Source organism: Rhipicephalus sanguineus, chromosome 3 (genome assembly GCF_013339695.2).
Source record: "Rhipicephalus sanguineus isolate Rsan-2018 chromosome 3, BIME_Rsan_1.4, whole genome shotgun sequence".
Taxonomy (NCBI): Eukaryota; Metazoa; Arthropoda; class Arachnida; order Ixodida; family Ixodidae; genus Rhipicephalus; species Rhipicephalus sanguineus.
In genome coordinates this window covers 103,101,063-103,113,932 of record NC_051178.1, presented here as the reverse complement: position 1 = coordinate 103,113,932, position 12,870 = coordinate 103,101,063, and the positions used below count along the sequence as shown (strand labels likewise).

Here is a 12,870-nt window from a genome sequence, read left to right as displayed (position 1 = left end):
TTCACTCTGCAGACCGGTCAGTTCCAGCTGGTGGACACCAGCACCTTGACCCAAGCGTCGTACATCTACCAGCTGGAGACTGGAGGTGCAGCTCTTCACGCCTTTGACACTTCCTCATCCTGTCAGGCCTTGGCTTTTGGGGATGTTGCTGGTGAGATTTCCACTGCTATTCTTAATATGTGCTGCACTTTCTCAGTGATCATTTAGTTTGATCAGTGGCTTTATTTCGATGAGTAGTTGCAATGCCTAAGCAGGGGAGTAACACCTTAATTTGAAGTTTGAGGAAGCTTGTGATTGCAATTCTACTGAGTTTGAAAACCTGACTGCATTGACAAGATTCTGCGTTTGTCGTTGGAAACTCAAAAGTAAAAAATGGGAGCCAACAGGTGAAAGCACACTGGGCAATAAAAGCTGTGTAAACAAGGGTAAAGGCCTTGGACAGGTAGCTGTCATACTGTAGTATGTAAAGTTGTGAAGCTGATGAAACCTCATCATGCTAAAGTAAAGCATTAACACAGCATCATTTAGGCTGTTGTGGAATTGCAACCGAGAAAAGAAGAAAGAAATTGAGTGTGCATAGATAGGGGACATAGTACTATGACTGCCGAAAGCGTGACAAATATATATTTTTACGTGTTAAAGCAGCCCATTTTATGAATTAAATCCCATGTTTCTCTCCTTGAAGTTATGCATTTCTTTTTTCGGGATTTTTCTTTCCGTACCATGTAAGTTGAAAGGCTGTAAACACACCTTTACTTTTGTCAGTAAGTATAATGTACCTTGTTTAATTTTTCTCTTATGTGCTAACATTTCTTGGTTTGATATATATATTTGCAGGCTACCTTCATCTCTATGGGGCCAGTGCTCATGTCAACTTCAATAATTTCAGCCAACCGACTGAATTTGCTGACCCGGTAAGCTCTAAGCTGACTAGATGAACTGGCCGTCTCATGTACCGTATTTGCACGAATATAACGCGAGTTTTTTTCCAAAAATTTGCGAGTTAGATAGGCGCCTCGCGTTATATTCGGGTTCGTGACAAAAATAACACAAATATAGCGCGAAATTTTTTCGAGCTTTTTTTTTTTGTTTAAAAATCTTCGTCCCTGTAGCGTGCGCCGCACGTTCCAGGGACTTGGCGGGTTCGTCGCACCATATAGTACATTTTATTCCTACTTGCGCCTCCGGTGACCGCGCGCGGGAAGGCACCGTGTCGCCGACGCCTGCCTGGCGTCTCGGAACACCGCCGCTCAGTACGGAAACCTCGTGCGTATCGCAGTCGACGCACGCGCCACTACGGTATGCTGCGGCGATCGCATTGTGCCGCTAGCGCTGCTAGCGCTATGGGAGCCACAGTGGCAACACGTGGATAACAATCATTTCGGAATAACTTCGCCTCCTTACGCCTCGCGCTCGCTCGTCGCTGTGTTCGGAACGCACTTTCTTCCGCATTGCCTGTCATAATGAACAAGCGGACTCAATATACTGCCGCGTTTAAAAAACAGGCGATCCTGCTGGCCGAAGAGAGGGGAAATTCGAGTGCGGCGCGGCATCTCGGAGTGACGGAGTCAACCGTTCGAGGTTGGAGGAAGTGCCGTGACCGCATCTTCCAAGCTGCACCGACTCGCAAGGCGTTCCGTGGGCCCAAGACCGGCCGTTTCCCGAAAATTGAAGAGGACCTAGCAGAATTCGTGCGCCAACGTCGCGGCCATTTTCTGCCTGTCAATGCCGAACTCGTGCAGATCAAGGCAAGGGAGCTTGCACGTGAGGCCGGCGTGCCCCGTGACACCTTTAAGGCCAGTCGCTCGTGGGTGCAGAAGTTCATGCGTCGTGCGGGATTCTCGCTTCGCCGAAGGACTTCGATTTGCCAGAAGCTTCCGGCGGAGTACGAAGAGAAGCTAATCGAGTTTCAGCGGTATGTAATTAAGATGAGGAGGGAGAAGCAGTACCCCGTAGGCCAGATCGGAAACGCGGATGAGACGCCAATCTTTTTGGACATTCCGGCTGGCTACGTGATCGACGAACTCGGCACCAAGGAGGTACGCGTCCGCACAACAGGCAACGAGAAGACTCGGGTGACGGTGATGCTGGCGTGCACGGCGGACGGCCGCAAGCTGCCGCCTTTTCTCATTTTTAAAAGAAAGACTCTCCCAAAGAACGAGACATTCCCGCCCCGGATGTACGTCAGGTGCAACGAGAAGGGCTGGATGGACAGTACCATGATGAAAGAGTGGATCCGTGTTGTGTGGGGAAGACGTCCGGGTGCGCTCCTCAACACTCCAGCTATGCTTGCGCTAGACGCATTTAGAGGCCACTTGACCGATGAGGTCAAAGAAGCGCTCCGCAAGTCTAACACCGACCTTGTTGTCATTCCCGGAGGAATGACTTCGCAGCTCCAGCCACTGGATGTCTGCATAAACAAGCCCTTCAAGGATCTCGTACGACGGGAATACGAGCAGTGGCTGGAGGCTAGCAATCGCCAACTGACTCCATCGGGTCGCATGAAGCGAGCGTCAGTGAGCGAGGTCGCTCGATGGATTCATAATGCTTGGGAGGCCCTGCCGTCGGCAATAGTGTCACGGGCATTCCTGAAGTGCTGCCTCTCGAACAGCCTGGACGGCACGGACGACGACGCGGTTTTTGCCGACAGCGACAAAGACTCGAGCAGCGAGGAAGAGTAATCAGGCGAGCTAGTGGTTCTAGCATTTCCGACGGATGTAAATGTAAATAAAGCCCTGCGCGCGACCACTTTTTGACTGCTGTTTACAGTTGCATCACTTCGCGTTATAATCGTAATAAACTTTTTTTTTTTTTCGTCCAGGCCGATAGTACCCCCCTCGCGTTATATTCGCGGTCGCGTTATTTACGTGCAAATACGGTATTCATTTTGAAATGAACAGGACAAGACAGAGAAGCCTTATACAGTCTCTGATTGGCTAAACTGCATTGTTTTTTCTCAAGTCTTGTTTACGTATCTTTTTTTCCCATTATCACACCTCTTCTCCCCTTGTTATTCTGATTTTTTGCTAGTTCATTTGAGTAGGTGGCAGAGTTCAGGTTTAGTCAAACTTACCTAAATTCAAAGGTGTTTGTTTCAGGTGTGAGAAAGTAAGTACGTATGGCAAGTAGGAATGTGCGAATATTCAAGCAGTTCAAATATTCTAACGAATATTACAATATTCAAATTTACTTCGACACGAACTTAAATTATTCGAAATGAACGAATCAACATATATAAACTGCCTGTAACCCCCCTGTAAAGGTGGTTTCACTGCAGTCGAGCGTGCTATGCTGTGCATACACCTATCCAGGGGAAATCCGCACTGCCGCGAAGCCCTATTTCAAGGTTAAATGAACATATCACCCCCACATCAATTCACCATTTTTTAAGTTAAAAAGCTCGTTATACCGGCTTATATGCTCCAAGCATAGTAAGTTTTAAAAATAATGTATTTTACAGGTTATCGCTTGCATTCTACCAAAAGTCAAGTCCGGCTACTATTCAAAGTTGCTTCCACTTCCCTTTGGACCAAATAGAATGACATTTGCACATGCCTTGTTTCAATCTTTAAAAATATTGGGCAGGTTAGTTGGGTCATGACAAATATGCTCATTTTTCTTTATAATATGTGATATATAGTATTTGAATTCGATTCGAAATTATTCGGCCAAATCACTAGGCGCTTCGAATTCGCTTCGAACCTAAAATTTACTATTTGCACATGCCTAATTGCAACGGCTCTGGCCTTAACGTCTGCAACATCATCTCTTCACCTTGAGGGGTATCGTGGAGCACTTTTCTTAGTTTATTTTTTCTATAAAAATCCATGATGGTGCAGGAAGTACATAAGGGGTGGGATTTATACATGTGCACGTAGGTACTACACATCAGTTCTAAGTTTGCCCATTTTCCTTTTATTTTTTTTGCCACGTTTTCAAATAATGTTGTGTGTCCTGGAAGGGGGAAGTTACCGATGTGATGTGCACTAACGTGTACAGCCATTAATCTAGAAGACTGAAAACACTACAGAAAACTAGAAATGTAGAAATGTGTACCGCATGATAAATTTTATGCTCAATTGCCTGTTCAGAATTCCTAGACTATAACTTGTTAATTATAACTTGATGTTGCTCCATCATCCACTAGTCTACTGGCTAACTTTGTTCGTAAATGAGGCTGGGTACAAAACCTGCAGCGGGACGAGCTTTTCCTCATCTGCAAATCTTTCCTTTTTTTTTTGGAGCTTTGTGCTACTCTTGGGCGGATGACCCTTTCATGGTCAGTTTCTGTTATCAGTGAGACCCTCTGAAACAAGCACATCTGATTAACGTTTCTCTTCTCATCCATCTCTCAGTTAATTTGTTTTTTGTTTGTTGTTAATGCAGGAAGAGCCACTGCACCCAATTGATATCAATGACGAGATAGCCCCCCTGTCCACCATACCCATGCCCTACTGCAGTGGCAAGCTGGTCTCTGACCTTCCCAAGGAGTTCATTAAATATGTCTACAGGTGAGTCTCCTCTGTAGTAGTGAATGGATTAATGTGAACAAGGCAATCTTGATGCAAAAAAAGAGCTGACATTTCAAGATTGAGTTCTGCGGAAAAAAGAAAAAGTGGTGACATTTCTCAGGAAGGTGAGAAACATGGGAGACATTTCTCTTGCATAGCCAGCATTCCCCCTTTACAAATTCACAAATTTGGGCTCGTTGTGTTGTATTAAGGATGTTGCATCAAGTTAAAAAAAAGGTTAAGCTCTGTCTGAGAAAATGTATTGAATTTTAAAAAATCTTTTAATGAAGTTATGCAGAAGGGGTGGCTGCTTCGAGCAAGTTTATGCATATACAGGAAAGATCCAAGTGCAGGCAGAATCTGGACTAAAGACATTGCCTCCAGCAACGATGTTTCGGCATGTCCGTGCAGGAGGCCAGTTCCAATTGACCCTGTCATACTGAACACCATGAAGATGGTGGGCTCCATTGGGTATGCCCCAAACCCTGGTCTCTGGAAGCGCAACGAAGTGCGCTACCCACACGAAGCACACCACCGCAGGACCAAGGAGACCCGTATGTGCTTGCAGTGCTAAAAACCGCAGTTATTCACCTCATTAACATTGGGCTGAATTGGCATAGCTTCGTTAGCGTGTAAAGAAACAAGGTGTAAAGAAACTGGCCAGTCTGGCTTTTATGTCGCAGTGCTCTTGAGAAGGTCACAAAAAATGTGTACTGAAAGAATTTTTTTAGAACAGACATGCTTGAGTCTTTTTTCTTTAATGAATGCCATTGGTTCAAAGCTTGCTAACCTCATGAGCTCGGTAGTATTTTTTACTACACTACAGTGAGTGCGAATGTGTGTACTTTTGGTTTTAAAAGTTTACTTAGTAAAATTTAGCACGCAGTTGCTTTCGTGGCTGTGTAATTGACCTTCCCTGATTTAGGCGTTAGTCTGAAACTGTACATACAGCTAAAGTCTCATTTCTGTCTTTACATAAGATTTTCCCGCGACTTACTGAACCTTTCTGGTGAAATCGGCATATTGTGAAGTTCGTTGCATACTCATGGTACTGTACATGTTTTCAAATAAATTGCAGGTGAAGAGACTGACATGATCCCACAGTGGTATAAGAAGATTGACGTGAAGTATTCCAAAATGGGCATTGAGGATTTTGACTTTAATCTCTACAACCGCACATGCTTCGCAGGCCTCGAGACGAACCTACCTAATGCGTACTGCAATAACATGATTCAGGTGACTCCCTTTTTGAAACCGCTGCGTCTGTTTCTCTGAGAGTATAACATTAACTGCAAAGCCTGAACTCGTGAGATGCACATGACTTTCTTCAGTGTTTGTCCATTGATATATTGTGGTAATGTGATACTTGCACCTATGTCTTTGTTGAAGTTGGACACAGGTTGGCTGAACGCCTACCACAGCAGCTCAGGGTGTCTGGCGTTTTGATACAAAGCACGAGATTATTAATTTTATTCCTCGCCTCATTCGAAATGCAAAAGGGCCCGGGTAGTACCTTGAACACAGGTACACGCTAGAGAACGCTGGTTGTCTAGAGCTCTCCACCGCTGCAGCTGTCATAGACAGGCATTGCATTGAGATGTTAGAATCAATCAATCAGCAAACCAATCGACCATCATTCATTTAAATAACATCCTTTAAACTACATTTCTGCGCCAGCCACTCCTGTTCATTATTCTGTTCATGTTGTCTACCTTAAAGCATCATGTAGATTATAAATTTCTCACTAACCTTATTTACCCGCTGTGGTGGCTTAGCCACTATATAACGTTGAGCAGCTAAGCTCGACGACGCAGGTTTGGTTCCCAGCCACTGGGGCTGCATTTTGATGAGGGCGAAATACAAGAACTTGTATAAAGGTGCACATTAAAGAACCCCAGGTGGTCAAAATTTATCCAGAGTCTCTGACTATGGCATGCCTCATAATCATTTCTTGGTTTTGGCATTTAAAAACGAAAAAAATTATGGCACCTTCGCACTGGTGGTGGCAAGCTGAAGGAAGCTGGTGGCATTCCTTGTTTCTCTTTATTTTTTCTTTCTTTCTTCACTTTCTTTCTCTTTCGGTCTGTTTCTTGTATCTCTTTTTTCTACCTGTTTCCTTCTATTTCTTTCTCTTTCTCGCTCTTTCTGTCTTTAAGTTCTCTTTCTTCCCTTTCTCTCTCTTTCTTTGTTTCTCTTCATTTCTCTTTTTCTTTCTCATTCTGTCTTGCTCTCTGTTTTTTCTATCTCTTTTTCGTGTCTGTTTCTTTCTGTCACGTTCTGTGTCTTTCTCTCTCTTTCTACCGTTTTATGTCTTTATTCCCTTTATTTCTCTGTATTTTTCTATCTCTTTTTATCGCTTTTTCTCTCTCTCTCTCTCTTTCACATGTTTCACACGCTCCGCTTTGCCGAGCAGAGTTTTCATTTAACGCTCGCACCTGCTGTACTCTGTAGTAGGCCCTACCCAATTCCTGTGGCGCATACCCACCGGCGTGACGGAGCACAAGTTACCGATAACTTAGGCAGCTTACCATTAAAATTTAAATTACTGCTCGCCTTGTTTTGTGTTCCAAAGTGTATATATTGTCACGCGGTTGTGACGGTGAAGAAACCAAAACGCAGCCGGTAAAGATGAAACTCTTAATTGGGCTAACTTGTGCCCAGTAAAAGTAGCACTCAAAGTGCAGCGAAAGTGGCGCGCACAGAGGTCAGTTGACGGTAATCTGATCAGAGGTAAGGTGCGTCGGCATTTGTACATGTGGCATAGAATATTCCAGCCTTATCATTGGCGGTCGTGTTACTTCCAGAATAAACTGTACTATTCGCGTTGCACGCTCAGCTTATCAGAACAATCGAAAATAACCAGGAATGTTTGACATTCCGGCGTGGCGAACGCAGGCCAGTGGTTACACATGTAATGGGCCGGTTACATGAAAATAGAAAAACACACTCGTGTGGCAATATATATTCTCGCCACTACAGCGTGATTTTGTAAATCAATCTTTTAGTTAGATGTTTTCTTGAGAGATGTGCCTATTCTTGTAGCTGCCTATTGTGGAGGTGGTAATTGGGTGCCATTCCTTCCTGTCCCATGTGGTTCAATTGCAGGATTTAATTAAGGTTGTTTTTGATGTGCCCGATGACAGGTTCTGTACTTCACGGAGCCCCTGCGCTGTGCCATCATGAACCACAGCTGCCAGCGAGAGTTCTGCCTCGCATGTGAGCTGGGCTTTCTCTTCCACATGCTGGACACTGCCCAGGGCATACCTTGTCAGGTCAGCCACACTTGATCGTATGATGTGTTTTGCATTGTTACATGCAAAGAACACTCGCGACAGACATTTCGTTTGAGCTGCATCAGTTGGAGTTGCAAATGTACCAATCTTACCATCAGTTAATTTCATTTAATTAGGATGCTTTGATCAAAGCAAGTAACATAATATTTGCACATGTTCCTGTGCTAAGGGAACCTCTGCTGAAGAATGCTAGTCACAAGCTGGCTCTGTGTGCTCAGATAAAGAGACCAACTAAAGTGGCAAAAGAGATGTGAGAAGTGTCATCCATGACTTGCACATTTGTCATTCAGTGCTCCCACTTGTCATCGCAGTAAAGAATATTGATGTTGCCATGCATCTTTTTGCATCTTTTTTGGTCCCTTTCACCTTAATATCATTGTAATCAGAATATATTTTTGCCACTCTGCGAAATAAAGTCGTTGGAAGTCAGCGCTCTTTCTGTCTACTCGTCCTTTTTCCTATGTTCGCACGCTGCAAAAACTTGCTAGTATGATTACAAACCAACTATGCCCAAGCTTCAACACTTATTTGCTGACAGTGTTTTGTTTGCTATTAATTTTAACGTGGCTTTACGTGTGAGAACACTTTGAGGATATCAGAAAGCCGTGGAGATTTGAAAGAGCATGATTTTTAATATTTGTTAACAAGAATGTCTTCAAGCACTGTCACTGAAGAAGCAATGTCCACTTTGCTTTGCTTATGCAGGCGAGCAACTTTCTTCGTGCATTTCGGACAATTCCGGAGGCATCTGCCTTAGGCCTCTTGCTTTCCGATTCGGATGATGCCTCGCAAGAAGGTCAACTTCCCACGACTCGTGCAGAGCTGGACACGATTTGTGGCTTCAACAGATACACTCGGTGAGCAGGGGATGTTTTCTTTTTGCTCCTTGAAAAGCAGACTTGTGTTGTGTGCTGCCTTTGGGAAACACACAACATGTATTCTATGGGAAGTAAACCGGGATTTCCGTAGCAGTGTTTCTGCAAGCTTCATTAAAACGATTTTTCAAGCTGTAATTGGGAAAATGTCTAGGGATGTAAAATAGAACATGCAAACTGTCATATAAAACTGTAATCAAGACAAATATACACCAGGACGTTAGTAATTATTTTGATAAAAAGTGTACACAGTAGAACCTCGTTCATATGTTCCCACTTTGTACAATTTCCAAGCGCCAACATTTGCAATCCGAAATCCAGAAATGACCTAATTGTACATCTATGCTTCTTTCATACCAGTTAGTACATTCCCGGAAAACACCATAATTCAGCACCAACATTCCTTATATTGCCGAACAACAATTGTATAATATGTTTTCCAGTCGTTAGATTCCATGGAACACCAGCAATCATGAGGTACACGCAATCGAGAGCAGTGACTTTGGATCATATGTTTCCGGGTACTAGTATGTTTCTTGGTTGCATTCTTTTTTTTTTGTCAGAAACTTGTGAACTAGGGTTTATTTGTGTGAAGCGTAGTGTATTTCAAAAGTGGTAGAGCGGGGCGAGTTGGTGTGCTGACACCTACTCAACAGGCCTGCACCGAATTAGTGATCATTCTTGGTGACAGTATATCTGTACACTGGACTGCGGCAGAAAGGTTGATCCACAGGGCGCTACCTTTAATTTGCAGCATATGCACGTGAACCTTATGGCTTCCACATCTTGTGAGCTTTTCAAGCAGTGTAATTACTTCTTTTGTGAACATACTTTTCCTTTGTGTTTCAGGAAACACCAGAAGTTCAAGATGAGAGATGCAGAAAACAGAGTAAGGCATTGCCTTTCTTTATTTCATTTATGTATATTTCACGTTTTTGATGTCTTGTCTACATCGCTTGACAAGTGGGAGGTAGTACAAAGGTCAAATTTACATTTTGTCATTGGAGCATACCTCGTCTTGTACCTGAGGTTCAGCTGGCAGTTACACAACACATATTCATAAATTTAAAATGCACAATATACTAAGTTTACAGTGCAGTTCATTGCTAAAAGGAGCACACTGTTAGTCTTCGGTTCCAATCACAGCTACTTTGGTGTGAAGGCATGTTTTTTAATTCATAGGTCATGGCCTAGATTGTGTCCATTACCTATTTGTTTTCGTGCTGTTTCACTTATGTTGGCTTTATTACTATGAGATGTTGTCCTTAATTATGTAACTACTATAATGTGCCTCAGTCTAACAGTTAACGATGAAAGGGCTGATTAATAATGGCCTCCCATCAGAGAGACTTGAGGCTAGCCGCTGTTACTTTGCTTTGGGTGAAAGCTCGCTCAATACAGCGTCAATAATTTCAAGTTACTACTGTTTGTCAGGAAGACTGAGGAAGCCAAACAGTGAGTCAAATCAACTGTACTTATTTTCATTATTTGACATTCCTGTGGAAGGCACGTGCATTACCCGGGTTTTTTACTGATCTCATGTGAAATTTTTGAGCTTATCGAGGTGTTCAACTCCTATGGCCCAGGCATTTTTGTGTTTGGCAATATGCTGCATTAAGAAAAGAGTAATCAGTAAGCATTGTTACGTAGATGTAAACAGGTGTAGCTGTTTCTGGATATGTCAAATACCAAGCAGATCACAAAATAGTCCGATGTATATTGCCAATTTAGTGTAGTCAACAGGCAGTATGCTTCGCTGAGTTGCGTTGAATACCAAAGTGAATCTGTCATTACGGAGCACAGATACCCTTAATGTATCAGCCATTCATATCTTGAGATGTATGCCTTTCTAATGGTTCCTCCATGACATGTAACTGTCTTCTGATTGCAGTATTGTTAGAAGTGCATTTTCAAGGTCGCAGCACATTGAAGGCGGTAGTGAGCGTTTCAAATGTGCTATGCATAGCGCAATGCTATGCTGTTCGTGAGCAGTGCATGTGTCTGCACTGTTCATGTCTTTGCAAATCACACCACCCATCAATTGTTGCTTTTCTCTTGCGACAGGAAAGCTGGTGAGATGGGCAGCCAGGTGAGCAAGCTGTTTGGCTGGACGCTGCTCAATTCCAATCAATGTCGTTGTGGCAACATCAGGGAGAAGGAGTCGACCACCCTACTGTGCTCCCTCGTCTACCCCGAGCCTCTGCCCCCTGGTAGGAAACCCTTGTGCACCTTCCTCATTTATTGAAATGGCTCAATAAACACAGGGATTCAAGTGGAACAAGACACATTGTGAAATTGAAAGCCACACTGAGATTGAACAGTGAATTGGTTTAAGACTGATAAATTATTCTTTGAGAACTCTATCATCATTAAATTCAAAATCCTAGACTTATAATTAGAAGAGGAAATGAAGGTCAAAGTTTAGCTTTTGTATTTCTCGCCATAACTTCATCATCTCAATATCAGCATGACATTACAAATTTTGTTGTCTTCTTTTGTTCTTTGGTCACAATGGTTCAAAGCAATTTGCTGAACCTTGCCATGTGAGGTTCCTGGCTTCCTTGGAGCTCAATGTAATTCATTTTTATTGACAAAGCATTATGTACACCCTAGAAGGCACCATTAAAATCTATGACGTCACAGTGAGTTGGGGCGGGAACTTCAATGCAACGTTGCCGCCTGTATTTCCTTTTCGCAAATCTTCTGGCTTGCCAAGATCTTATGGCCAGAGTGGTGCTGTTGGCATTGTAGGAGAATAATTCACTACTATGAGTGAAATAGTTTTTTCCCATTAGTGTCCCTTCAAGCATTATGTGCTTTCTTCCATTTGTGTCCTTGCTTTTTCATAGGCTTGTTCTTTATCTTTTTTTTTTATAGCATGCAGTTTCTGCAACCTTATCTAGCATTCAGTGTTATTGGAGCATGTCTGCTTTTATTTTTGGGTGCTTTGATGCTTGTATTTAATCTGAACATTTCTCTGTTCTCTACGTCTTTTAGCCCGCTGCAGTTCTCCATGCATGTATCCTTTTCCTGGCTACCTCATTCTTTGGCTTGATTGCCTTGGATGCTTTCCTGTTTTTTTTTTCTCCTTAATTATGCTTTTCTGCATACCCTGCTTTATCCTGCCCTGTTCTGTCTTCGTCTTGACTGTAACACCACTTTTCTCACGCGCCTGTCCTGCTTGGTCAGCAATTAGCATGTTCACACACTGTTGGCTGTGAAAGTTGTGTACTTACATTTGATGGAAATAAATATTCTTTGCAATTTCAATGAAGAGAGCATTGTGTGCTTTATTCGTAATAGTTTGAAAATGTTGATGTTTGTCCTAATTTCAAGGTCGCATATAATTCAGCTCCCAGTGGGTTAGAGAAGGGAAAAAAGAAAAAATTCAAATCTAGTTTTGCAATACAAAAGAATTTTCATGAAATGAAGAAAGCGGCACAATGAATGCTGCACGTATGTTGAAGCAATTCATTAGCTAGCTGATTCAAGTGCTGCTTGGCTTTACGCCACCATGTTGCAAACATCCTAAGCAGGTCCACCATGGTGCATTTTTTTTGTGACCATGCGCAAGTTCTGGCACTGAATGGACACCCGTTGCGTGGGAATATTGAAATTTCATCTTAAGACACTTTCATAATCATTGTATGTGCAGGTACTTTTTGAGGGCCAGAAATTGCTAAAAATGCAGAAATAATGAGAAAGCCAGCTTTATGTAGACGGTCAAACAGCATGTTTTCTGTGCTGATAATTGGTACATTAATTTCATTCATGTTCGCTGTATGATGCATATATAAGTGTTGGGGTTTAACGTCTAAAACCATATATGATTATGAGGGACGCCGTAGTAGAGGGCTCCAGAAATTTAGACCACCTGGGGTTCTTTAACATGCACCTAAACCTAAGTACACGGCCTCAAGCATTTTCACCTCCATCGAAAATGCAGCCGCCATAGCCGCCATAGCCAATGCAGCCGCCATAGCCTTTGGGTCAGAGTCGAGCACCATAACCACTAGACCACCGTGGTGGTCCTGTATAAACCACTAGTTAGTTGTAAGGCTAGGTGTGGAGAACAGCGCTGGAATGCAAAAATTGGTTGCATCTATAACATGCCTGAATCGAAAGGTGTGTTTATAATGTACACAATTGCATACACATTGTCTGAAAGGGCGATAACAATCCTCATTAAAA

The 12,870-nt window shown here is 43.0% G+C and overlaps 1 protein-coding gene across 1 annotated transcript in view; it reads left to right on the top strand.

Moving 5' to 3' along the window:
* The window catches only part of LOC119386875 (PAN2-PAN3 deadenylation complex catalytic subunit PAN2), a 72,964-nt gene that overhangs the window by 19,315 nt on the left and 40,779 nt on the right, over positions 1-12,870 (top strand). Inside the window, exons 7-12 of the mRNA XM_049413273.1 lie at positions 13-151; positions 838-914; positions 4,387-4,511; positions 4,923-5,065; positions 5,590-5,747; positions 7,655-7,783. Of these exons, the coding sequence (XP_049269230.1) occupies positions 13-151; positions 838-914; positions 4,387-4,511; positions 4,923-5,065; positions 5,590-5,747; positions 7,655-7,783 (771 nt within the window). The remainder of the gene's footprint in view (positions 1-12; positions 152-837; positions 915-4,386; positions 4,512-4,922; positions 5,066-5,589; positions 5,748-7,654; positions 7,784-12,870) is intronic.